The sequence below is a fragment of the Lissotriton vulgaris genome, chromosome 3_1 (assembly GCF_964263255.1).
Source record: "Lissotriton vulgaris chromosome 3_1, aLisVul1.2, whole genome shotgun sequence".
Classification (NCBI taxonomy): Eukaryota; Metazoa; Chordata; class Amphibia; order Caudata; family Salamandridae; genus Lissotriton; species Lissotriton vulgaris.
In genome coordinates this window covers 1,856,732,415-1,856,758,449 of record NC_141689.1, presented here as the reverse complement: position 1 = coordinate 1,856,758,449, position 26,035 = coordinate 1,856,732,415, and the positions used below count along the sequence as shown (strand labels likewise).

Below are 26,035 nucleotides of genomic sequence, written 5' to 3'. Positions count from 1 at the left end.
GTCCTTTAATTTGCCAAGAACTATTTTTGCAAATATTTTCTCCCCGATGTCCAGTAGATTAATTAATCTATAATTTTTCGGGTTGTTCATCTCCCCTTTCTTATGTATTGGCCTTATTATGGCCCCATTCCAGTTATCGGGGAGTTTGCTAGTATCTAAGATGACTTCAAACATATTTGCAAAAAATTCCGCCCACCAATCTACTTGAGTTTTGATTATTTGAGCCGGGAGGTTATCTGGGCCTGCTGCTCTTGTGAGATTCAAACCTTTTATCGTCTTTTTAACCTCTGGGGCGGAAAAAAAAGGTTTTATTTCTGCTACCAGACCGCTCCAGTCTGTGTACAGATTTTCTTCCCGGTCTTTCCCTGGGCTGTACAGATCGTGTAAATACTCCTCCCATGCGGACTCTTCTACAATGCAGTTCATTTTCCCTGGTTGGTGATCTGCTGCTGGGTGGACTAACTTCCAGAAGTTTCGTAAGTTCTTAGTTTCAATTGCCTCGAGTAATTTTTGCCAGCATCCCTCTTTAAATTCCCTTTTTGTCCTTCTGATAAGCATGTTATATTCTCTTTTTAGGCCCACTAGGGTGTTTACATTATCTTGGTCACTCTTTTGCTGAATGCGGCGGGTCATTCTCCTAACTTCCCTTTTTTTCTCCAGGCATTCTCTAGTAAACCAGCCGGTAAGTTTCTCTATCTTCTCACTTTTCGCTTTATTTTTGTTTTTGCCTCTATTTATATTTTTTAGACCTATACTAAGAGTTTGAACCACCTCCTCGATTTTTCGTACATACCAATCGAGGTTTCGACCCCTTGCTACATTCAGGTCTAGGTTCTGTTGTAATTTTATTAATCTGGCAACATATTCTTCTGTAAGCCTAGTTGTACGGCGTCTGGGATAATCCACCTCTTGTTCCATAACCTTTGGGCCAGATTCGAAGTGCACACCCGGGATCTCCAAGGCTACCATGTTATGGTCACTTCCATCTCTATTCACAATTCTGAACCCTGAGATTAATCTAAAATTCCATGGTGTGGTAAAGGCATAATCTATGGGGCAGATTTGAGAGCCTGGTTTAAATGTTTTTTTAGCGGGGCAGTCTAGCTCGCATCTTCCATTTAAACAGAACAGGTTTTTTGTTCCCAGGAGGTTTCCCAACTGCAAATCTTTAGCACTAGATATACTTTCAGGGAAAGTTGCTTGAGGTATTTCATAGGCCTCCAATATGTCTAGAAACCAGCAATCTACCTTCTCTGGGTGAAGTTTGTGATTAAAGTCGCCCACGAGAATAAGCATATCCCTGCCGTATTTTTCACTAAGGTAATCTATATCCTCCTTAAAGAGAGCCATTTCCTTTTCATATTGCTCTGTGGTGGCCCATTGCATGTACACATTTAACATTAGAATTGTATCCATTTTTATACACCCTGATAGTATTATTCTACATGCCAACAACCATTTACATTTCACATTTATTTCAATTACTTTCTCCATGATCTTAGTCGATACCAGAGTCATAATTCCACCAGCAGCGTGCCCAAATCTACATTTCTTTGCAGGTCGGTTTAGCTGGTAGAAGCCATCAAAAATTGGGGTCTTGCCACATAGCCAAGTCTCCTGGATACACATAATGTCTGTATTTTCCCCCAATTCCCTTATATTATTTTGTTTCAAGTCATTTCCTAGGCCATTTATATTCCAGGAGATTATCCTTATGCAATGTGGCATACCTTTTCCATATTCAATATCATCTAGCCAACCTTCCTCCCCGCAGTCATTTGTGTGTCTCGATGAGGGTCCTGCCTGGTCAGCCTCCTTACTCCAGTTTCCCCACCCATGTGCCATCTCTGAATTGTTTGCAACTATTTTTATGTTTCCTAGGGGCAATACCTCCTCGTCCTCCAGGTCACATAACTTAACCTGTCTCTTTCCTAGCCCTGCGTGGCATTTTAGAAAGTTGTTTCCCTGCCATCCCTTTCCTTCTACTTCTACTAAAACTTCGTTCTCATTTAGTAGGCGGATACCTTCTTTTTGTAACTCGTTTACTGCCTTTTCAATCGTGTCTTTTACCAGGTTTGAGTACAACGTGATTCTGGTAATCTCTTTTCCTTCTCTATTTTGTCTAAAACCCACTTCCCTAATATCGCTCGTTCTTATCGCTTTCAGCTTCTGGCATTTGGAAAAGCCTTGCAAGAGTTGAGACCTATTCAGAGGCCGCCTCTTACCTAGCTTTTTTCCCCCTAGCCTTAGCGGGATTTGTTCAAGGTATAGCCTCATATTATCGTTTTCATCTTTCCTTGACCTGCTGGGTATAGGATGTTCATTCGTAATCTCATTATGGGCAGAACTCAATTGAAACATAACAAAAGTTGGTTTACCTTAGGTAACTCGTGCATTTCATAAGTAATGTCACATTTCAGATGAACCTGTAGAAGGCTGGAGTTTGTGGCATCACCCTAAAAAGGAAGATAAATCAGATGACACATTTCCTTTAAATAATACGTTTGTTCCTGGCTTTGTCTCAAATTAATCTGTTTAGTTACGTCTATTTTTGCAGAACATGTCTCTGACTGAAGACCTGAAGTCAATATTGTAATAGAGATAGGATAAGCAACAGGGTCTCGTGTATGCGTTTTTTTAATTCATCCTACTGTCTGCGTCGTACTATATAGCATCTGTATGATGTGATGCAGATGCACAATACCCAGGAGTGTAACAAATACCAAGGCCGCAGACATAATACAAGCCTATTTGACTTGTGTTTTCAATAAATGCAGTTATCACTAACAAAATAAATGGTAAGAACCTACTGCTTGTTTATAGAATAGTATAAATATTTCCCAAAAAGCAAAGCTAAAATATTCATTTAAAGCAAACAGAATGTTTTCTTTGAAAACAAAAATAATAGTTGTGCTGCTGTTACACAGTATCCTCTGGGAGGCTGATAACCTTTATAAAGATTTTAACACATCTGATATTCATGAAATGACTCTCGAAAAGAAGGCCAAGTCCTGCCTGCTGGTATTTCAACATTTGCACCTCAGGTTGCATACCGATCCCTAAAGCAGATGCACTAAGTCACTGGCCTTTCTCACACCAATAAAGCTTTAACAATCATCTGCACAGGACTGATTACTGCACAAAGCTCTGTTTCTGAAGAATGTCAGCATTAAAAATATATTCCGGTCTTTGCAAAATTAATTTTGGCAGTGACAGCAGGTGTACTGCAAATGAATGCAGCTGTCTGTCCTAACTGAAAGGAAACTGCAGATGAGTGAACACCTATCTATAAGATCTGTGGTTTCTTTGCTGCTCCAATGAATATGATCGAATAAAACATACTTCCTCACTTGCCACACAACACTGTGCATACAAAAGATTTTCTCTATGGGGTGCATTAAAATGAAACAAATATTCTATAAATTAGACAGTTGTTTAAAAAAATGGCAAAGCTACAGGAGTGCCGGCACTAGGATGTTTTCCACCTCAGGATCACATGATAGCTCCATGTATTGAATGCGTTCATCGGTAGACATCTATATCCCTGGCTCACAAGCATAAATTAATGTTAACCAACTCTGTACATAACAGCGGCACTTTAAAGGTGCTTTATACAGCCATCTGTACTGCATAAGCCTAAGCAGATACATTTACAAATGTATTCTCTACAAAACAATTCTTAAAGAAACTCCGTCAAAGCTTCCTAAGTGAAAACAATTGACATTGAAATTCCAGAAACAAATGGCACATTCACTGGCACAGCCAGTATTGCCTGGTATTGACTGACAGCCATTTGACTTTGTCGATGGTTGTTTGGTCCTGTTTTTTCCGAACTATTTTTTCTGAGGAGCTAGCTGGGAGCCCATCAATATAAAAAAATAAAAGTTGGCTTAAAGCAAAACTATCTTTGCCTCACAAAGCACATATTGGTACGACGACCGTCCATAGTTGTGAAGGGACTTTGTGCGGATGTGCTCTTCGGGGAAGAGCAGAATGCCGTCACTCAGTGTAAAGTAAGCCAGTGACTAAATAAGGAACAACCCTATGCTGTAGTGGGCAGAAGAAATGTGTGAAAGACCACAACAGACCAATGGATATAGAGTATGCAAAAAAGCGATAGGGGGAATGCTCAGCCACGGATAATTGCTGTGGTGGCATTTTAATCCACATGAATTGTGCACACCACGCCACCTCAGGTTGGACCCAGCGAGACTGTTCCCATTCGAGCAGGGTCAAGACTGATTTGCATATAGTTGGGTCTAAACTGCGGTGGCATGTTGTGCAAAATATTGATGGACTGGGATGCACCCCTGAGTAATTACCAATGGCTGAAATTAATTCAAGCATTCCATCCATCACTTTTTTGTATAATTTAGTTTGTTGCCTTAACTGGGATGGGTATGCCCAGACGTGGGTAACATGCACACTGTCACTGGAACCAAACTATATCTGGCTGATGAGCCCCAGCTAGGGTGAAACCAGTCCTGGGCTGCTTGGGCTCAGGTTCAGGGAGGACCTGGCTTAGCTGTGCGGGCTGGACTGGTCACACTGGGGTAGGGTCAAGACTGAGTTGCATGTAGCTGGGTCCAAACTGAGGAGGCATGGTGGGTGAAATAATGATGGACTGGGATGCTGCCCTGGGTAATTACGAGTGACTGATATCAACTCAAGCATTCCATCCATCACTTTTTGTATACAATGGATGAAGAGGGCTGACTGAAAGCATCTATTTGTACGTATATAATACATATCATTTTAATAAAATTGAAGGTCTTGGTGGGCAACGTCAGAGATCAAAACTATTACAAAATTAAAAACTAAAACAATGCAGAAAAGACATTAACTCACAGGACAGGATAGAAAATTGAACATTATGAGCAATATTAGAGCACCCATGTCCTATAGACATTGATGGACAATAAAGTATGTTGCCAGCCTTGGTAGCACATCAAGTCAATAGGCAAAGAAGCCATAATAAAGTACTTAAGAATCTCACTTTGTGTTGCCAAAACATTATCGCGGTCTATAAGGTTTTACTCACTATTGGTTTAGTATGGAATAGCATGCAGAGTAAATATACTTTTAAATGAGCTCTGCAGTAAGTAAACATTGTGGTCTTACAATTATGAGAAAATGTGGACACGTGAGGTCGTTTGGGCAGGCCCATAAATACTTGCCATAATCAATTAAAGTACACTAAACCCAATTTAATCTGTACTGCACTCCTAAATGCCGACTACAGACCAGGAAATGATTTTTAGCAATTTGTTAAATCAATGCTGTTATTCCTTGCATTTCTGCATACTTGCTACCTTACTGATCAAAGCTACAATCCTTTTAAAATGCTATTTTACCTACATAGGAAAGCAATATTTTAAACACAAAAATAGCTCACATGTATCTGAATAGTGAAACTGCTTTGAATCAAAAATCAAACAGCTTGCACTCTGTACACATAGCAGTGCAATATTCAGATTGGAAATTAAAAGACAAAACTAGTCATATGTGCATGAATATGCTTCTCCATCTGTGAGGTAAACCAGAGCAGCTGTCCTTAGCAAGTACCATGTTAAAACGAAGCTGTTTCAATTCAGCTCGCACAGCTGAGTAATATAAAACAGTAAGATGGATGCACACGGGTCCTCAGCCATATACTCGTACCCCAAATGCAAGTGTCAGAGCACACCCTGAATGCAAGAGTCTGCAGATTCGAATATGTTCAGCTACCCTTTTGTGGTGGACAAGGGCTTACCCCAAGCTGATCGCTGCTCCAAGTTGTAACAACATATAAGTCTAGTAGGCCTTCAGAAAAAAAGTGTTGTCACCCAACCCAGGGAATGCAGAATCAGACTAGCTGGTTCCCTGATAGAGTTAATTAATTAACCTTCTAATTATCATGAATAAATAAATCGAAGGTCGCAGCAGTGTTCAGGACTGTGGTTTGGGGTCTATAAAATTAATTGCTGTGTATAGTCCTAGATAAAAAATAAAATAAGTCAGCATGCACAAATCGGACTGATAAGAACTCCACCAATGCGGAACAAAACCTCAAGAATTGCCTTAGGGATGTCTTTCTTTGGATGGAAAAGGACCATCTCAAATACAATGCCAATAAGACAGATTCTTCCTATGGGAAAAAATCCCCATTTCTGTCCTAGCAAATGGTGGCAGGAGGATTCCCCTGCTCCCCCACAGGCGGTGGTGTCAGCAAGAAATCTAGTTGTCTTATTTGACACCGAGCTATCATTTGATCAGCATGCGAGGAATGTGGCAGGAAGTTGCTTTAGTATTATAAAATCTCTAAAGAAGTTTTTTGACTTCCTGCTCACTGACTCAAGAAAGGTGGTGACAGTAGCCCTAATCCTCGCACGCCTTGACTATTGTAATGGCCTGATGGCAGGTGTCAAAAAAACCAGGCTGAAAAAACTCCAAAGCGTGCAACATGCAGCTGCCAGACTCGTACTCAAATTACCGAGGAAATCTTCAGCGTCTGCCGCTTTGAAGACCCTTCACTGGCTGCCTCTGCATAAGAGAATACTGTTTAAAATCCTGATCATTGCTTTTCGTGCATTTACTAGCACAGGCCCGAAATATCTCATCAGGCGTTATCCCCACTACAACCTTTCCAGGACTTTGCGATCTTCAGGTGACAACCTGATAAAACTAGCCAAATTCAACTACAAAACCAAGGGGGGCAAGACCTTAACCTTCCTGTCCTCCAAAGCCTGGAATGCAATGCTCAAGAATCTTAGATTTCTGATTCATGAAAACCAGTTTAGGAAGCATCTCAAAGCCTGGATTTTTAACCTTCCAGATGACTACGTAATGGCCACTATCTAGTTCGGTTCTTGTAATTGTTTTGCACATTGTCTCGTTAGCGCCAGGATGCTCCTTCCGGAGCGATAGTTGCGCTCTACAAATAAACAATACAAATACAAATACAAAATGCCTCCTTTAGATTCCTTCCATGATTTACTGTTGAACAAAAATTTAACTTTGAAGTGGGTTCTCTTAAAACTACATGGTTGAGACACCCCCTTCAAAGTAAAGTTAAGTTGATTACTTAATGGATGTAAGAAGCATGTTTGCGATAACAACATGTCCTGTACAGCCGTGCAAGCCTTGGCGCACACTCCAACTTAAAAACAAGATCATTCTGGAGTGTGCTGGTCTCCGAATGATTTCTTGAGCCTTGAGAGAGTTGTCAAATGATGAAGCGTGTGTCGGCTGTCTTAGTTTTGGTTTTCAGTCTAATTGATTGCTTAAAAAAAATGAAGGGCTCTTTGACTTTCGGATCCACATAGTGTCTTCATGCTTTGGACTCTTGTTCATTGAATTTCATTCTTTTGTTTCTTGGATGACGAGTATAGGACCTGTCGGATTGACGAGCCTTAGACTCTGGTTTTGTGGTGCTCTGGAAAAGTTTATTATGTTATGAATATTCCAAAATTCCTTTCTGATCTTTACTAAACACTAGATTGGTGACATAGTGTTGTTTGTTCATTTGTGCATGTTACATAGTTCTTTTGATTGCATTTTTAAAATTTCCTGAATCTGTGATGTGCGAGCCTTGTTATTTGACCACTTATAGATTATCTACAACTTGATGTGGTTTATCCAATGGCGTGCACTGCTAGTATGAAGAATATTTTTGAGAGTAAATGTACCACAGACTGTTCAAAGTATGTGCTTGTCAGCCTCCATAAAAGAGGCCCAGTATATCTATTGTATTTCACAGATTAGCAGTTTTGTGCTTACTCCAGTTTTTGTATAGCTCAAAGATTTGAGATATTTATTGTTGGATGTTATTAGATGGTGTTGCAGAGGGCAGGGCTTGGTTGGGGTGCTCATTTAAGCGTGTGTTTATAAATATGCACATGGGGGGAGGAGTTGGCCTAACGGCTACTGCAGTCTACTTCGAATCAGGGAAACTGGGATCGAGTCTCTGCAATGACGCTGAACATCCTGTGATTTTTGGCAAATCACTGAATCTCCCTGTGCCTACCAAAAAATGAATGTATGTATGTATATATGTATGTGTCCTCATGTAATGCAACTGGTGCTATGTAAAGCGCTGTGATACCCGATTCGGGTCAAGTTTGCGCTATATAAAAACTCTGTAAAATAAAATTAAAAAATCAAAAGCCATCATGAATTCGGAGTAGCAAGAAAGACTGGGACGCTCCCATACTCTGGACACGGTTTACTGAAAGTCATGCATGTTTCCCAAAACGCTGCCTCCCTTCTTCATACTTTAGACGCTACTGCGCCAAGTCTCCGCATACTCTCCGGGCCTTAAGCACATCAGCATCAAAACGTACCACTAATTAATGACACTACAACCAACGTATTTCCCTCATCCATGCACTGGTGGAAAGGCGACGACCACCCCGACCAGATGGAGTGCGCACTGTGGCCTCAGCGAGAAGCAGAAAAACACTATAGAAATGCCAGGCTAATGCATTAAAGCAAAGAGATATTAAGGTTGAGCCGTGAAAAAGTTTTGGAATAGGAGAAAATAGTATGACCGATAACTAACTGTTCCAAGTTCTATGAAATCAATATTTAAATAGTTCTTGGAGCAGTTCCAGTCTCGCCTCCTGGTGATGCTAGTCCTACAAACTGGAATCGAAGAGGAGGGATATAATTCACTCACGCAGATTGGAAGTGGCAGTGAAAGCTCGTGCCATTGGTAATTATACTGTTGTGTTGATGTCAGTGGTAAACATTTGTCAGGACTCTATATAAGGCTGACAAAGCTATGCTCAAAGTGCAACGAGTTTAAATGAGGACTTTCCTAGCATGTGATATTCGGCCTTAAGAGCAAAAGTTGGCATCAGTCAGTGAGAATGAGCAACCGCGTGGCTTCTGAAGGAGCGTCGATTCTGTGGGCAGACACCTCCATAAAATACTAGCAGGAGGAGGGCGTAAGGCGGGCCCGTGCGGCCCCAGGGGGGAAAGGGGGGGGGGGGGTATAGCACACTGCCAATGCATGCCGTCTCAAATAATCCCTACATTCCTTAAATCCGGCATGAAAACTGTACCAATTGTTTGTCGCCTCTCCTTTTTTCCCTTTCAGACGTCACTCTTCTGTCTCTGGACACAACCTACTCTGACACATGCAGGTTTGCCTCATTCTCGATTAGTTTTTCTGCAAATTGCTCACAACTCCTTTACAAGATCACAATCTCTCCTCCTTCCTCTAAAAGTCATACCTAGGCAACCTGACAATACCTCACATCCTCTAATCCCACAAACCATGTGCATAAATTCCCCTACCCCCCCCCCCCCCCCCCCCCGCAAAGCACACACACACACACTAATTATCACCACTATTAATTAAGAAACTAAAATAACTGCATGGAATGGTTTGCTATGAGCGCACAGAACAATCCCAATAACTAGCATTAACCAATAACACTAGACTAACAACTTACCTTGGATCAAGAGCCAGCCGTGTGCTGCCCAGGGTCAAGTGCTTCGACGCCTCATCAGGGGTAGTAAGCGCTATAAAATTACAAGTAGTACCTGTATGATATACGAGCTCAGGGTCCCTCATCACATTTTGCAGGGAGGAGTATGGCCATTTTGGATCTGGAAACTGGGAGGGTGTTGCGTGTGATTTGTACATCGTGACGGGAAATAAATTCTTTAATGCAATGCAGTGTTTGTGGTCATTTCCTTTGTTCCCGACTTGGGTAAGCAGGACCAATCATTACAGATCTAGAACATGCTGTAAACAGCTTACTCTAGTGGGGATGGGGAGGGTGGCCAATTGACTGAGGTTCGATAATGGGTATGATGCAACCCCTTATAAAGGTAGCTTTTAAATATTGAATAATTCTGCAAGGACGATCGCCCACAAACGTGCAACGCCACCCAGTCTGAATGATGAATATGTAGTCCATTATTTAGTGTGAGTTTCGTAAAACGCCACTGGTCTCGCGATTCCTGCAGGTGATGGTAGCCGGTCTATGCTTGTCACAACTAATGGGATCTACCATGTGACTTTGAGTCTAGGGTAAACATGGGCACATTTTTTGTTATGCGAAGGTAATCTCGAGTAATGTACGACTTTGCACATTTCATTTAAGTGTTTTTTTGGTACAATTTTCTCCAGCCGGAGTCTATCTAATTCGAGAAGAAATTTTGCTTGAGGGAACAATAAAAGAAATATGTGCTGCTCCCAAGTGAAATGTGCTCAAACGAGAATATCTCATTTTGTGGGGATTTTTGTCTACCCTTGTATGAAACTGTCACACAACATACCTTCTAAGTGCATTTCACATAATTGTAGCAATTCCGCATATTATGCAAAGGAAAAAAAATCGGAGGCCTAGCCTAGGGTTGAGCAGACTGGCAACCATGAGAAGCCAAAGTTGCACAGTGGCAGTAGTTAACTGTGTGTTTTGTTTTCGATCCGTGGTTCTTAACGTGTGGTACAAGGACACCTTTGGCTCCGCGAAGTAAACTCAGGGGGTCCACAACAGTGTTACAAAATTAAATAATAAAAATGAATATATTCAAAATAATAAAATATATTCTATAGAAATAAAGAAGCACAACTAAAATGTGTAAACGTTTTCTATATTTGATTGTAAAATTAAATGAAGTATTTATATATTATATCATTTCTCTAGTGTATGCTTATTTTTGTAATTTTGTGTAATGTTTTCAAATTACAGAAATGGTTTAGGCCTAGCGTCGCAAGCTTACAAAAATCACTCAATGTGTTTCCCTGGATTCCAGTAACGCTTCAGTGGTAGTCCACAGAAGCTGCTGTATTGCATTATTCATCTCACACAAGGCTACGCAGCAAGGACAGGACTTGGCGTGATGCATATTTTCAGTCTAATTTTAAAATAATCCACCGTTAACTAATCTGTAGAAAATGTGATCGCAGCACCTGTGCAAGTTCACACAACGCCTTTGCTTGGGAAGCGAGCGTTGCCAAGCTTGGAAGCTGCGCACACAACTAGTGAAGCAACAACAATGCAACCAGCTATCAAAAATACCAGCACCAAACACATAAAAACAGAAGGACAGCAGCCAAAGCAATGATTAACTGTGGTTTAGTCTGTCAGGGACCTGGCAAGTTGAAGTAGAGGTCTTTTAAAAGTCACAGAGCAGGGTCATGGATGAGGTGGGTGATTGGTAGAGCAACAATTCACTAAACACATCGACCAGCTCTGCATCCGATCTAACTTTTGCATTAGTTCTACAAAAGATTCATCAGCTCTGGTCATACTCAAAGTCGTATTAGTCCGGGTACAGTTCTGAAGATGTTTCATTAATGTTGCATCGAGGAAGAGTATGAGAAAAATAAAATAAAAGGGTGTAAAACAGCACATGGATAAGCGACATGGATTTAGTACAGTTCAGTTAAAGGAGTAAAACCTGATTACTTGACCTGTTTCTTACCGGCAAAGACAGAGAATAGGGTTTGGAAAGCACCTGCTGCCATTTTGCAGGTAGTAGTAGATACAGTACTGAACTTACAAACAGCTGGTATGCACAATCTTAATGCGCACCAGGTTTCATAAAGGTACGCAACGTGAGGTATATGTAAAAAGTAACCAGACGGGAGAGCTACTTCCCTCTATCAAAGGCCTCCGTATTATCCAAGTTGATACTTAACGAATTTGGGTCCATCCAATTAGTGGATGACATTAATTTATGGGTGCATAACCTATGGGGAGAGGTAAGTACTTCAAGAGTGGATACAAGAGATGTAATATGTGGTATTATCTGGCAAGTATATCAACATTTTAAATCCATGGTTATGATTTGACCAAGAACTTTGACCGTTTTTTTTTGTAATTAGCACTTGTATTCGCATTAGTATGGCATTAACATGCCTCTCCGCAGTATGACTTTCCAAAATTTCAATCCCGTTAATACATTGGTGAACTATCTAGATTCCTGCCAAACCTGACACTTTAAAAGTAGAGATTCTTTTTGCATTATGAATGCAGAATCAACTTTTCTATAAAAGAAAACTGATTATATAAATTATTTTAAAGCCAGCTCAAATTGTAGGGTATATAGATTACCAGCAATGGCAGGACTTTGCCAAATGATTTTGTTGTGTGCAGCACGAGATAAACTCAATTGGCAAGAAGCATTCACACAAACTTTGTGTTCCATGTTTCCTAGCCTTTTCTCTGTTGTGGAACACAGTTTGTTCTGGTGTTCCAGGTTCCAGCTGCGGCAGTGATGTTCCGAGGAAGTCAGATGGAGATGGGCGGGAGGAGGGGCAGCTACTCTTATGTCGCAGGGTGATATATTATTAAAGACATTGTTTTGCATTGTTTCCTTACCTGGGGTTGAGTCAACTCTCTTCACCCTACAAGGCCTTGCTTAAGGAGGCACACACTGTGTTTACATAGTACTTTCCTGTCATCTAAGACAGACTGGTTTGGCACCTCTTGTGAGGTGCATTTTTCAGTCTGAGCCTTCCACGTGGACGTAAGCAAGAGTTGTGTAAAGGGCAACTAGAGCCAACACACACATGCAAGTGGCAGAATAAATATTTACAGGAGAACCATTGTAAATCTCCTTTCCATTCATCCACTGTAAGAAAAACACTTTTTCCACTATATGGCTACAAAGTCTTCAATTGAAAATGCATCTAAAATGAGCGTGATCGTGGTTCTAAATGGGCGGCTCATAAAAGAGGTCACCTATGTCTTAAGGGCATAAGGACACAGCTACAAGAGTGAAGCTGCAAACAAAGAACTGTTCTTTTCACTTCATGTCTTCTAAGCCGCTCATATTTCCAAAGATTAGATAAAAGCAGGCCAACCTACGGTATTTACTTCCACACTTTAAAAATCCTGCAAGGCTACCCTTGCAAAGAAGGATAAATACACAGTGCATAGTCAGGAAGACAAATGTATGTGCTCTAGTATTAGCACACTACTGAAAACTGCACTGGTTGAAGGCAGAAGATGTTCTTTCTAGACAGTGAGATGACAGCTAGGAGAATCTGTACACCACAGAAGGGTCGTCGAAGTTTGGAAGGACAGGCAATAGCCTGGTCCCCCTTTCAAGCTGCTTCTACGTACGACTTCTCAAAATCAGGTAGAAGTAACTCAGATTATTCCCATTGCATCGTCATATTTTTCATCTGGTCTGTTCCTGTTGCACATTTTATATTTCTTAGCCATAAAGTATTTTTGGAATCTTTAGCATTTATCAAACCATGATAGTAGCTTGGTTTAAAGAATCAGATAGGAGCATTACAAGTCTGAGGCCATCCACTCTACAACCTCCGGCCTCCAATAACTAACGCAGCTTGTGGGGAAGCAGCAGAAATGAGGATCAGAATAGTCACACGCAAAGCAAGTCCAGTGTTAAAATACTTCAAGCTGTCTCAGTCGACAGGAAAAAGCAGAATCAAACCAACTGCACTAAGTCACCCAGCAAGCAAGGTTAGCATGCAATCAGGGAGAATGCTTGTGCCATTGAAGAGAGCAAGTCCTAACTCCAAGGAACCACCTCACCCGTCTTCAAACCCGTCAGTAAATGAGAAGCTAATGGAGAAGTCAATGGATTTTATCCACGCTGCACAGCATAGTTGATGCTGTGCAGCAGGCTAAAGTAACAAGCAATGACAAAGCCAACAGGGCTCGCCTAATCGAGATCTACTGACTGTCAGCGTTTTTTAAACCATGTTGGACAGCAGCAGGCTGCTGCGCAGCTTTGCTGAAAGTGAAGGGAAAAAAAATCACTAAAAAAGCGGTCAACACTGGCAGAATGCATGACATGCAAAATAAGATGGACAAAGCCGAATAGCTCTACTCTTTGACTTTGTTAATGTTTTAACTCCAAAAACGTAAATAAACAAAGTTTTAAAAAAACACCATGACAGTGCCTGCGCTAACCGCATTATAACGATTTTTCCTGTGTTTTTAATATTCGCCATAGGTTGTAAGACTATAGTCTTTACCAAGGCATGTATGGTAAAGGCATGTGTCAAGGCACATGCATGGGAAAGACGTGTGATAAAGGCACTGTGTGTTAATGCCTGGGTTGTAAAGGCAGTGTCCCTCATCCATGCTTCACAGCACCGCACTGTTGTAAAAAACAACATTGAAAAAGCCAATCTTGCATAGGCGAGTCCTATTGGCTTTGCAAATGCTTGTTACATAAGATACAACTGTCTGGGCAAAGATTCCACAGCATTAGTGACAATCTTACACCCAATTATAGCAATAAGGAACTGAAAGGAGGTCAGCCAATCTTCGCAAAGGGACTTCCACTTCGTGCAACACGTGTTGCTGCGGTTTGACTAACTTTGGTCAATTTGAGCTGGAAACCTTTTTGTGTGTTAAAATCTGCAAATGATGCATTAGATGATGGATTATGTGGCAAATGCAGCAAATCCTTAATTATGCAGAAAATGCCACAACTGCTAAATTGCATAATCCAGTGTCTCTGCTCTGAGCCAACTGCCTAAAGATGGGAAGTACAAACAAGCAGACTATATTGCTTACATTTCTCTGCTTTACTCCACGCTTCAGCGGAGCCACAAATTTGCCATGTGATTTGCGCATCCTCTGAACTTATCGCACATCTCACCAACGTTTTCCATATAAGACCTCCACAGACCTCCCTATAAACCCACACTCTGCCTACCTTGCACAACAACCAAAGCAGTCTCATGCCTGACCAGGTCAAGTATATGCAGGGGTATAGACATTTTACAATAAAATTGTTGCCCCCTGTTGTATGGTATATGATGGATTGGTTATTTATGTAGCGCTTGCTAACTCTGACAAGGTGCTGAAGCAGTTGTAGACAGGTAGCACGCTACTCCGTTAGTACTAAGTGTTACTGATCAGATCATTCATAATTGTCACAAATTGTCATGCTTTTTACCAGATTCAACATGCGAAGTCACTTGCGGTGCCAAAGAAAACTGCACGACTTGTGCCACTGGACAGTCAAAAGTTTGGTCACTAGCAAGCAAACAACCACTGCCCTGGGATTCCTGGGTCAGTCAGGACCCAGTGCCTGGTCTATTTACTACCAGCACGCACCGCTAGGCAACGGCAGCACGTCTCAGCCATGCCCATACTAGGGGCATTAATACACTGTGAGTAGGTCTAAGGCCGTGCGAAGCCAAAACAGCGGTGTTTGGTTGTTGTAAATAAATGACAATAATGAATGTTATGACTTTACACATCGTAATACAGGACAGTTTAGAGAAATGCCCTCTTTGTTCACCATGTGATCTCGTATAGTATATTTAATCACAGTGTATCCTTTGTGTAACAACTTCCCAACCATGTGAAATGTCCCCATAACCTTGCCCCTCCACCACCCTCCATGTCCCATTCGCCATGGGACGAGTCTGTGCTTTTCATGATTCTTTTCCTCGTCTCGGTTTATTAAAAACAAATTACATTGAGCTTCAAGGCACTGTCTCTAGCCTGGTCTAACAATAGAACAATCCGAATAATGAAGCTTTGGGGCTCATTGCAGTTTGTTCTGTTAATTGTTCCTGTTAAGCCACGAGCAGGGTGGAGCTGGGGTGGGGAGAATGGGAAAGCTCCCTTTAAGAGCAAATGTTTCAATCCTGGGAGCAATTTCAGTTGATTTAGATATGGCAAAGTGTGCGTGTGTGTGGTAGAGACGGGGCTCGCGTACGAACGGAGTACACCAGGATGGACAAGCTAGAGCCTGGGACCCTGCTAAAGTCGTCGTATCGGAGATGGGGTGGGCTGCCTCGACGGATATGATGAGGTTAGGTTAGTGTTTGGGGATGACGGTGCCACCCGCTCCTAGGGGCGTGGCGCCCTTAGAGGGCATCCGGGGTGGGAGCCAGCTGAGATGTCCTCGAGGCAGCAACAGGACAGAGAGGAGCCAGTAAAGCAGGTCCAAGTGAGCCTATCACGGGAGCCCAGAGTCGTCAGGAAGGCAGGGTCGACCTTCCCTCCCCAGAGGGTATAAAACCTCGGGGGAGGCAGAACTAACCCTCTTTGTCTTCTCCCAACAGCTCCGGCGGCAGCAGACCAGCAAAAGAATTACAAGAATTATGGTGGTAGCTGAGTCACAGCACGGAGGAAAGGAGAGGGCCTCACAGCGTAGTCGTTAGGTGAGTTAGTATTTGGCTGTGTCACTATCAGATACAATGTTCACCGAGCACAAATGGTGCTACATGTGCTTTAGTATGAGATTCATTAGCCTAAACAATTGTCTATCTTCTTTACTTCGAGGAAATGCTTTGTGTAAAGTACTGGGAGGACATCACTAGCACGCGACTTTTTGACTGTCCAGTGGCACGACTTGTGCCACTGGACAGTCAAAAGTTTGGTCACTGGCATAATACTTGTTCATCAAACCATATGGAGTGAATTCAACATCACCACATTTCACATTTCTTTAACATAATTTTAGTGTGACAGTCAGTCACCCACTCTGCTCATATTTGTTTCGAAAGCGTTTTCGTTGCATGTGTTGCTGTTGGTTGTCTACTTGGAAGCAGGGAATCGAGAATGTTATTTGATTAAGGTGTATTCGACATTACAATGCCATTCATTTGTGACAGTTGCATCATTTCTCCCCACTGGTTTGGTGGCTAGTGCACTTAACATCATTACCAGGTTGCTAGCTATTAGGCCTCAGATTTGGTAGAGCCCCCTTCTATGGCATTCGTCGCCACTGGATCTAGGGCTGCGCATACAGGCCTTGAAGTTACACTGGAGCTGTAACCTGCGGAGGGGCCACTGATCTAAGGGGTGGCACTGTGTTTAGAAATAACTTATGTATGGAGCGATGAGGGGCACTTTTGCCCGGGGTAGAGAGAATCCGAGGAGGACATGGGGGTGTGGGGGCGCCAGAAAACAATTGCTGCATCGGGTGCCAACAACACTAAACGGCCCTCCATGTATGTATGTATAGGTTAGTTTCAGAGCAAAACCTCCCCTAAAAGCAGGCACACGGTTGCGTGTGAACAGCTATGATATAGTAAACTAGAGTTTAGAGAGGTATCTGGTCCTGTAAGCAAAGTTAATGTTAAGGCAACGTGATGTTAAGGAAGAGCTTCAATCCTTACCTAAATTGGGGTTGAGTTGGGGTGATCCGTATGGATACAGGGATAGTGTTCTAGATCCTGGGCGCATAGGTGGTTTCAACACGAACCCAGGGCCTGTTAATTAAATGCTACAAGTGGGCTGCAGCACTCATGGCGCCACTCCCTGAAGTCGCATAGTAAAACATACCTCAAGCCTGCACTGCAACCTGTTGTGCAGCCTTAACATGCTATTTATCCCAGCAATTAAACCTTTTGTCAGCAGACATATTCCTTAGCAAATAGACCTTTTGTAAGCAGACATATTCCTTTAACGCCTTTTACGTCACCCATAAGGCAGGCCCTAATCACTAATAGGGCAGGGGCCCTGGTATTTCAAACATAGGACATATGTGATTATGTTGATATGTCCTGACAGTGAAAAGCTCAAAGTCATTTTATCACTGTTTCATGGCTCGTTTCCAATAGTAGCTCTAGGTTACCTTAGTCTACTTAATAACTGATAATTGTATCGAACTGAATTGGTAAACTGCCCTTTAATAGTAGTGATGCAAATCCTACACTATGAAGATCAACATTGCCAGACAATATTGGTTGCTCCTAGTATATATTCTGGACGCGTAAATGTTCATTCTAAATCTATCTCATAACCGTGGAATTTGGCACAAAAAACAGAATATGTTGGAACCTGGCATAGCTATGTCATTATCATGAATATTGGGTGTTGATTTGCCATTTCATCAGAGCAGTCCGTGAATGTGTGCAGATATTGCCTGTAAGTCTATGTTCCAGTCTGTAAAGACTCATGTTTAATGCGTTCACTTTTCCCATTGTGGGGTTATGAAGTTTGAATTCATTTTAGATATGAAGACATCTTTAACGTAACCGCCTGCAGTTAATTTAAGGGTAAAAGTTCACATATTACTGCAAATACTTCATTAGCTAAAATTAGGCTCCATCAGCAGCTGTGAAATCTTCGCATTATTTATTCCATGCATAATTTTCCTTGGGCTTGGTTGGCCATGCATTATATTGGACAATGGGTGAAGTAGCCTCCAAGAACATTGAATCTCGAGCCGCTTCACAGGCCTGCAATCTTGAATGTATAATTATTCTGAGGATAATACATGCCAGGTAGTTTGACAAGGATTGCATGTCACTACAGGTATTTGCAGTCAGCCTGGACGTTAATTTATTAACTGTTTACCTCCTACAATACGGTTGGCAGCCACAGGTCGGCTGGATAAAAAGGGTGAAAAGCAGCAAGTGAGGAAAGCCACTAAGGTGCCAGATATGGGGTTTCTTGGCTTTGTGCCAGTCAGCTCACTACAGTGCATTTGTCTTGATCAGGCCTCCACATAAGCATTATGATAGATGGTGAGTTACCGTTGGGGGGCCCAGCGTGCCATCAGCTGTGAATTAACTGGCAGTGGTAAGAGCGGAGGCTGATTCCCGGTCATACATGAACAGGGGATTGGTGCAGAGGTGGCTCCCAGCAGTGAAGTCTTTTCGGTCGGGGGGGGGGGGGGGCGCGAGCGCGACCAGTAAGCTACTCGCCCTGTGGCGGGGTCCCAGGCAAGAAAAGGCTGTGGACTTTCTTTTTTGGTATGGACTGGCATCCCCTTGGAAAGGGCAAGCAGTCATTGTGGGGCTCTGGGCTGGCGGGAGAGGGGGGACTGACCTGCTGGTGGTCCTTGACCTCTCCTCCCCTACCCAAGATGCCTTGGTATATGTTTATAACATTGAAGGGGGTATACCCCTGTATGGTTGTCTCATGGAGGCACATTATTTACCTGCGGCTCCATTTACCGGAAGGCGGTCAACTTAAGGAGAGCAGGCTATCTTGGTTGTGGCCTGCTGGCACAGCCCGAAGGTTAAGCAAAAGGCCCCTTGGAGAGTGGGTTGTAAATATAATGACAATGTACAACTTTGAGATTTATTTATATGCCGTGGCATTGATAAGCAAAGTATTTCAAAGATTTACCATAATCAAGATGAATAAAGGATTAATAATCCAAGATGAATAAAGGATTAATGACACTGCTTGAAGTTTCAATAAAAGACTACGCGGTGAACGACAACAACTTGTTTCATGTCTTTTATGGGAGGGCGACTCGCACCCGGTATGCACACTATGACGGCGCCACCCGCTCCTAGGGGCGTGGCGCCCTTAGAGGGCATCCGGGGTGGGAGCCAGCTGAGATGTCCTCGAGGCAGCAACAGGACAGGGAGGAGCCAGTAAAGCAGGTCCAAGTGAGCCTATCACGGGAGCCCAGAGTCGTCAGGAAGGCAGGGTCGACCCTCCCTCCCCCGAGGGTATAAAACCTCGGGGGAGGCAGAACTAACCCTCTTTGTCTTCTCCCAACACCTCCGGCGGCAGCAGACCAGCAAAAGAATTACCCACCCACCCATCCCTGCAACAAGGAAGAGCATGGCGGGGTCTCAGGCAAGAAAAGGCTGTGGACTTTCTTTTTTGGTATGGACTGGCTGCCCCTTGGAAAGGGCAAGCAGTCATTGTGGGGCTCTGGGCTGGCGGGAGAGGGGGGACTGACCTGCTGGTGGTCCTTGACCTCTCCTCCCCTACCCAAGATGCCTTGGTATATGTTTATAACATTGAAGGGGGTATACCCCTGTATGGTTGTCTCATGGAGGCACATTATTTACCTGCGGCTCCGTTGACCGGAGGGCGGTCAACTTAAGGAGAGCAGGCTATCTTGGTTGTGGCCTGCTGGCACAGCCCGAAGGTTAAGCAAAAGGCCCCTTGGAGAGTGGGTTGTAAATATAATGACAATGTACAACTTTGAGATTTATTTATATGCTGTGGCATTGATAAGCAAAGTATTTTACAGATTTACCATAATCAAGATGAATAAAGGATTAATAATCCAAGATGAATAAAGGATTAATGACACTGCTTGAAGTTTCAATAAAAGACTACGCGGTGAACGACAACAACTTGTTTCATGTCTTTTATGGGAGGGCGACTCGCACCCGGTATGCTCACTATGAACAGATGGCTGAATGGATACATAGAGTCAAAGAGTGCCTGAGGCGGAATGGACAGACAGTGTGTTGAATAGATGAGTTTGCTTGGTAGGGTTTGGCTAGATGGGTACATAAATGGGTTGGTTGGGGTAAGCTGGGATGGAGGAATAGATCTAGGCACGGAGTGCCTAGCAATAAATGGATGGCTGATGGTTAGAGGATGGATTTGGGGTGGTTTTCAAGTGGGTGGGTGAAGGAATCTATGGGTGAATGGATGGATTGATGGATGAGTATAGTGAGGTGAACTGATGAGTTGGTTGTTTTAATTTGGCTGGAAAATAGGTGAATGTGGAGTGTGGTTGGGTGATGAATAGATGGGTAGTGTATGGATTTGAGTGGGTTGGTATGATGGGTCGTGGATGAATTGGATGAACATATGGGTGAACTGATAGAATACTGGAACGACTGTTCAGACAAGCACGTTCTCCACCCTTTGATGCATGGCTATTTCTGTACGTTCCAAGTTTCCTGGTACTTTTAATGAAATACTGCGGTCATGGAGTTTATTGTAAAGCGTCTATTTCAACGTTTGCTAGTACAAACGCATAGGTACATGGAGGGAAGAGGAGATGTGTGTACTACTCCATCTAGCTTCCTCATTCTAAAAATGTTGAACCATATTTAAAAGGCAATGTAGGTATATTAGACCAAACCTCCCATTATAACAAATATAAAATGCATAAGAACCAATCATGCACACAGTACATGTCCCTTCCTTTGCACACAACGGGCTTCATCGGTCTGAGGCACCAGTTGCTTTTGTAATGAAGTGGATGTCGCCTTGTTACTTCGAGAGCCCTGCAGTTTTCTTATGTACATGGTTGTAAAAGTGAATGGGGAAAGGATGTGGCGTTATGGCCAGAGCTCAAGGCTTGGGAAGTGGAGAAGTATGTTCGAATCTCGGCATTGGCTCAATCTTCTGTGATTCTGGGCATACCCCTAATCTTCCCTTGCCTGAATGTGAATGTCTCCTTGTGCAACGTTTCTGGTGCTCATGGAAAGTGCTCGATTTCACACTAGATATAAATAACAGCAAAAAAATGCTACAGCCTTTCATTGCTACTTTGACAATGGCAAGTCTGGAAAAAACGTACTTCAACCCAAGCGCACAATGTGAACATATGTAGTGTGACTGGTGCTCGTGTAAAGCGCCCTCATACATCCCAGTCATGTTCGCACTTAAAAAAAAAAGAAGAAATAGTACTTTAATCAAAGCGGACGGACACTAATCAACGTAAATCAATCTATAATTCGGTCATGCGTCACACACAAACAAGGAAGTGATTCTGGAAGTGACGGCACTGCACGCGCTGTCGAATTAGAAGTCAGCGAAGAGTGATAAAGATGCCAGCGAATGGGAAATAATGGCTGCCTGCAAGCAGAACCTAAAAAAGAAATTGGAAATAAAAAAAACTTCCACATGGCTGCCCAAGTCATTTTGCAGGCACGTGCACCACGTAACAAAATGCACAAAAGCATTCAAAAACAAAATTCTTTAAAGCAAGTAGGGGAAGCAACAGGGGTTGGAAGCAACACAGAGAATGGCGGAGGCACGGAAACGCGATGGGGAGGACAGAGGGACATGGAAGCAATAAGGGGAGGGCGGAAGCCCGTCAGCGGTAAACAGTGGGACACAGAATCACAAATGCAACCCCAGGGAAGAACAGGGAAACCTGGAAGCGACACAGAGATGCACATGGGCAAGCTCAACAGGTAGGCGTTCAGGGAGAAGCACACGGGGAAAGGCGGCAGCGCGAGAGGGGGGAGAAAAGTGTAGTGTTCTGCAAAGACACAGTCTAGTTGTTGCAGCCCTGTATTACACTAATCACCCACCCACCACAGACGTTACTGGGTCAGGTGACGCTGCCAATAAAAGGGGCGAGCGCACGTGCTCATGGCCATAGTTGTACCATATAACTAGTGTCCTGTGTCGTCTCTTACTTCACCATGTGGGCCTAGGGCCCCATCACCACATTGGCGACGAGGCGGTAACGCGATGCCACGCGTGCCAGCTGCAAGGAAATCGTAGGGGAAAAAGGAGGAGAATGCTGCTCGTGCCATGAGCACTCCCCCCTGCGGCAAGCGACAATTAGAGGAGGCCCGGCTGAGCCCCGGGCCAAAAACACGAAGCAGGAGATGACCGGGAGCTCACCCCGCACCTCCCGTGCCCAGCGAGTGTGCCCCCCTGCCTGGGGTGAATAGAGAGCCGTGCGGAGCCCACCCGCATCGGCCGCCACCGAGCCAGAAGTACCCCGAACGCGGAGCCCACCCGCGTAGAAGAGGAAGGCCAGCCGGCTGAAGGTGAGCCGCTCCAGAAAGTGCCTCAGGCACAATGAGGCTCGCGAGTGGCCACCTCGCTGAACCCAGCTGAAGCCTACTCTGACTCCCCCGCCGCGCAGCGTGTGATCCCAAGGCTGTGGCGGCGTGGTGAAGGTGCCCACAGTGTGAAAGGAGCTGCCAGGCACTGGCCGAGTGAAGCGGAGCCCACCCGCAACGGTCAGAACTACGCAATGGCGGCCGCCAGCCGGCGCCGCCGAAAAACACACCACGAAGCGGAGCCTACCCGCTATGAACAGTGACCGTGCCCCAGCAGTGGTAAGCGGCGCCAGCATCGCCCTTAGTTAAGCAGGACTCACAGAGCCCACCCGCGGCCTGCCTGCAGCGCCCCCCTTCCCCCGCCGCGTGTGTGAAGTGCGGCGGAGGGGTGAAAGACTGTGCCGAAGAGCGCCCGCAGCGTGAGGGGAGCTGGCAGGCGCTTAATAGCCAAAGCGGAGCCCACCCGCATGCAACCGCGGCCTACAGTGAACCATGTGAAAGCAGGACCAGCGGAGCCCACCCGCGGCCTGCCTGCGATGCCTCCTGTCCCCCGCTGCGAGGGTGAATGAACCTTGATTAAGCAGAGCCGGCGGAGCCCACCCGCGGCCTGCCTGCCGTGTCCCCCGCCGTTTGTATGAAGTACGGCAAGGGTGGATAAACATTTGAGGCAAGACTCGTCCGCGGCCTGCCGTCAGCGCATGCTGTCACCCGCACTGCAGCACTGACTCCTGCCCCCCTCCGCAGCGCGAGTAAGGTGGAGCACCTTAGTGGGGCAGAGACTCCAGGGACAGCGCTCGAAGGAGAGCAGCAGGAGCAGCCAGGACATGCAGCACTACAAGGCCGACACTGCAAGGCCGACGCTCCTCCCCCACCGGGCCGCGTGTGGAATGCGAGGCTACTGGGGGGAGGAAGGAGAAACTCACCGCAAAGGAGACAGAGTGGCATGCTGCAGCACCAAACCCCCTGAGCAGCCCGGGAAGACTGAGGCCAGCTGCAAGGGGCACCAATGGAACGAGGTTCCCCCCAACTCCTTCCTCACAAAGCAACCCCTTCCTCACAAAGCCCCTGCCAAATAAGGACCTTACCTGTAGTCCATGGAGCTTGCACCTCTCTACCCCAGCGGCAGCAAAACCTAGCACCGGTCAGAGAGAGGGAACACACTGAGGAGAGGACTGCCGGTGTCTGAAAAGACGCTCCAATGCCATCTAGTGGCCATCCAGCACCACTGCACACACACACCACAAGGAACTGCAACAAGCATTGCACAAAGCAGTCACCCTAGGACTGTAGCTATGCACAGTGTCAAGAGCCACCAGCATTCTGCCACAGAGGCAATCTCAGGCTGCGGCGACCCACAGCAAGAGAATCAAGGCACCTCCACTGAAACACAGTAGTGCACCAAGAAAACAGACGCACAAAGTAACTGCGCAACAGCACAAGGAGAATCTGTCCACGCACAAGGACACAGCCACGCCCGAATGACGCCACGTCAATATGCAACCTCCTGAGGACAAAAGGAGACAGCGCAGGAACGTGCCAGAAAACGCAGGAACCGTACCACAAAGCGCAAGAACGCGACAGGAGTGCCATAACTCCACACCCGCACGACAGGACCGCGCAGCACTGCGCCGGAACGTGCCAGGAGCGCCAGGAATCAGGAGCGCCAGAGTGACGCGGCACAGCGACACGCCAACGCCACGGGACAGCGCACGAAGGTCCCCAAGAAAGACAGCGACATCTCGCAGCAACCAGAACGCCATCGTCAGCACGCATGGCGGCATGCACCAGAGATGCACCAGGAGCGGTGACGCAACCCTCCTCCGCGCAGACAAAGCGCGCCAACGCAAAATCACTGTGACGGTGAACAGCGACCACCAAGCAAATAGCACAGCATGACAACTCATGCCCAAGATGAAAGCCGACCACCCAGTCTGGTCGCCAAGGAAAGAAAAGCAACAACAGAGAAGATCGCGACAAACGGTCCAGTCAGTGAAGAGAAGAACACCATGCCGGAGAGCTATGCCCAGACCAGAAAGAAACAGGTGGAGTGCACGCCGCCTGGGGAAGACTGGTCGGGAAGGCCAACGACAGCAAGAGGACCAGACCACGTCGCAAGAAGGAACATGGAAAGGAAGGGCGCGACGCCAGAAAGAAAAGGAAGGAAGAACAGTAGAGCCCAAGGAACCCGACGAGACAGGAGGGTCATGATGGAATTGACCAAAGAAGGGTATACGGATTGAAGACAACAAAAGTGATCAAGTACCAGGAAGATACGACGACAGGTCTAGTCAACAAGTAAGGGGAAGACAGTGTCCTACAACATGGACAAGACAAAGGGGACGACATGTAGAGGGCCCGCTACATGGAAAAGCCTGGTTAGCACGAGCAAGCAAGAAAGAAGACTTGACCGCGTCGAGGAAGAGAACGAAGAGGAAGAATGGAGTAACACAACATCACTCCACAGAAGAAGAGAGAGAACAACAGTCAGCACACAGGAACATCGGTGCTGTCCAAGGAGCATTGCAACAGTCAGCACACAGGAACATCGGTGCTGTCCAAGGAACATCGCAACATCCGTGTGGATCCCAGTAATCCCGACAACTTGCACCTGAGGAGACCAACCATCGAAGAACCGCATGGGTGCCCCGTGAACCTGAAGCTTGCCGAAGCAGAGCATACCCGAGCACTAGACAATCAACCCTTGTGGACTACACAAGACTCGACTGTGGCCATGTCCGAAGTTCCGCAGCGACCCGCACAGCCCACGCGATCTAGTGGCAGTCCAGGGGACAAGTGCCTCGGCCGCATGTCCTGTGAGAGAGGAATCCGGATGGGAGAGGTGCAGCAGCGGCAGCTCCACGACAGGCAACAGGAAGCATGAAGGCCCCAGGTAAACACCTGGCAACGAGAAACGGTCTGGTGAAGACACTGAATCCATATCCTAACGGCAAGAACACCCTGGCGGATGACATCAACACCCCCGAGGACATCATGAAAGACTTGGCGGTGAGTGCGTTGGCAGTTCCTCAGCGACGCCTTTGCGCGGCTCATGCGAAGCCCCGCACGGTCCACCGGGTCCCATCGTGTCCGGCAAGAGGGTCCTCCCAGCGTCTCTAGTGAGAGAAGAGTCCAAGCAGGAGAGGCCAATCTTCAAGGCTCCAGTGAGAGAGGAGTCCGGCTAGACAGGCAAGTCGGAAGTTACTTGGCCGGCAGGAGGTGTGAAAGCATCAAGATCAGCAAATCCAAAGAAAGACCTCTCGTGCCGCAGTCATCTCCATCAACCAACAAGCGTTGTCATCCACTGGACTAGGGGTACCTGGAGCAAAATGAGATTGACCCTTGAGGGGTCTCGCAGGTGTTCCAAGTGTTGAACAATATACATAAGTGCAGCAAGACAAGGATGATCTGAAGTACACCGCTGAGGTGAAGCTCATCTGACTGACTTTGTAATCCAGGAACTGTTTTCAACATTCTCCCAGCCGATAGTCTGAAGAAAACCTGTTGGGGATGTAATTTGGTATTATTCTATTTTCTTGCAGGTTGGACATTTTGTTTTCTTTTCCCTGAACTTTGGGAGGGATGTAGTGTTCTGCAAAGACACAGTCTAGTTGTTGCAGCCCTGTATTACACTAATCA

At 45.2% G+C, this 26,035-nt stretch overlaps 1 protein-coding gene across 1 annotated transcript in view; it reads right to left on the bottom strand.

Moving 5' to 3' along the window:
- TMEM131L (transmembrane 131 like) overlaps positions 1-26,035 on the bottom strand; it is a 580,656-nt gene that overhangs the window by 243,232 nt on the left and 311,389 nt on the right. The window contains exon 8 of the mRNA XM_086962316.1: positions 2,379-2,456. Within this exon, the coding sequence (XP_086818442.1) occupies positions 2,379-2,456 (78 nt within the window). The remainder of the gene's footprint in view (positions 1-2,378; positions 2,457-26,035) is intronic.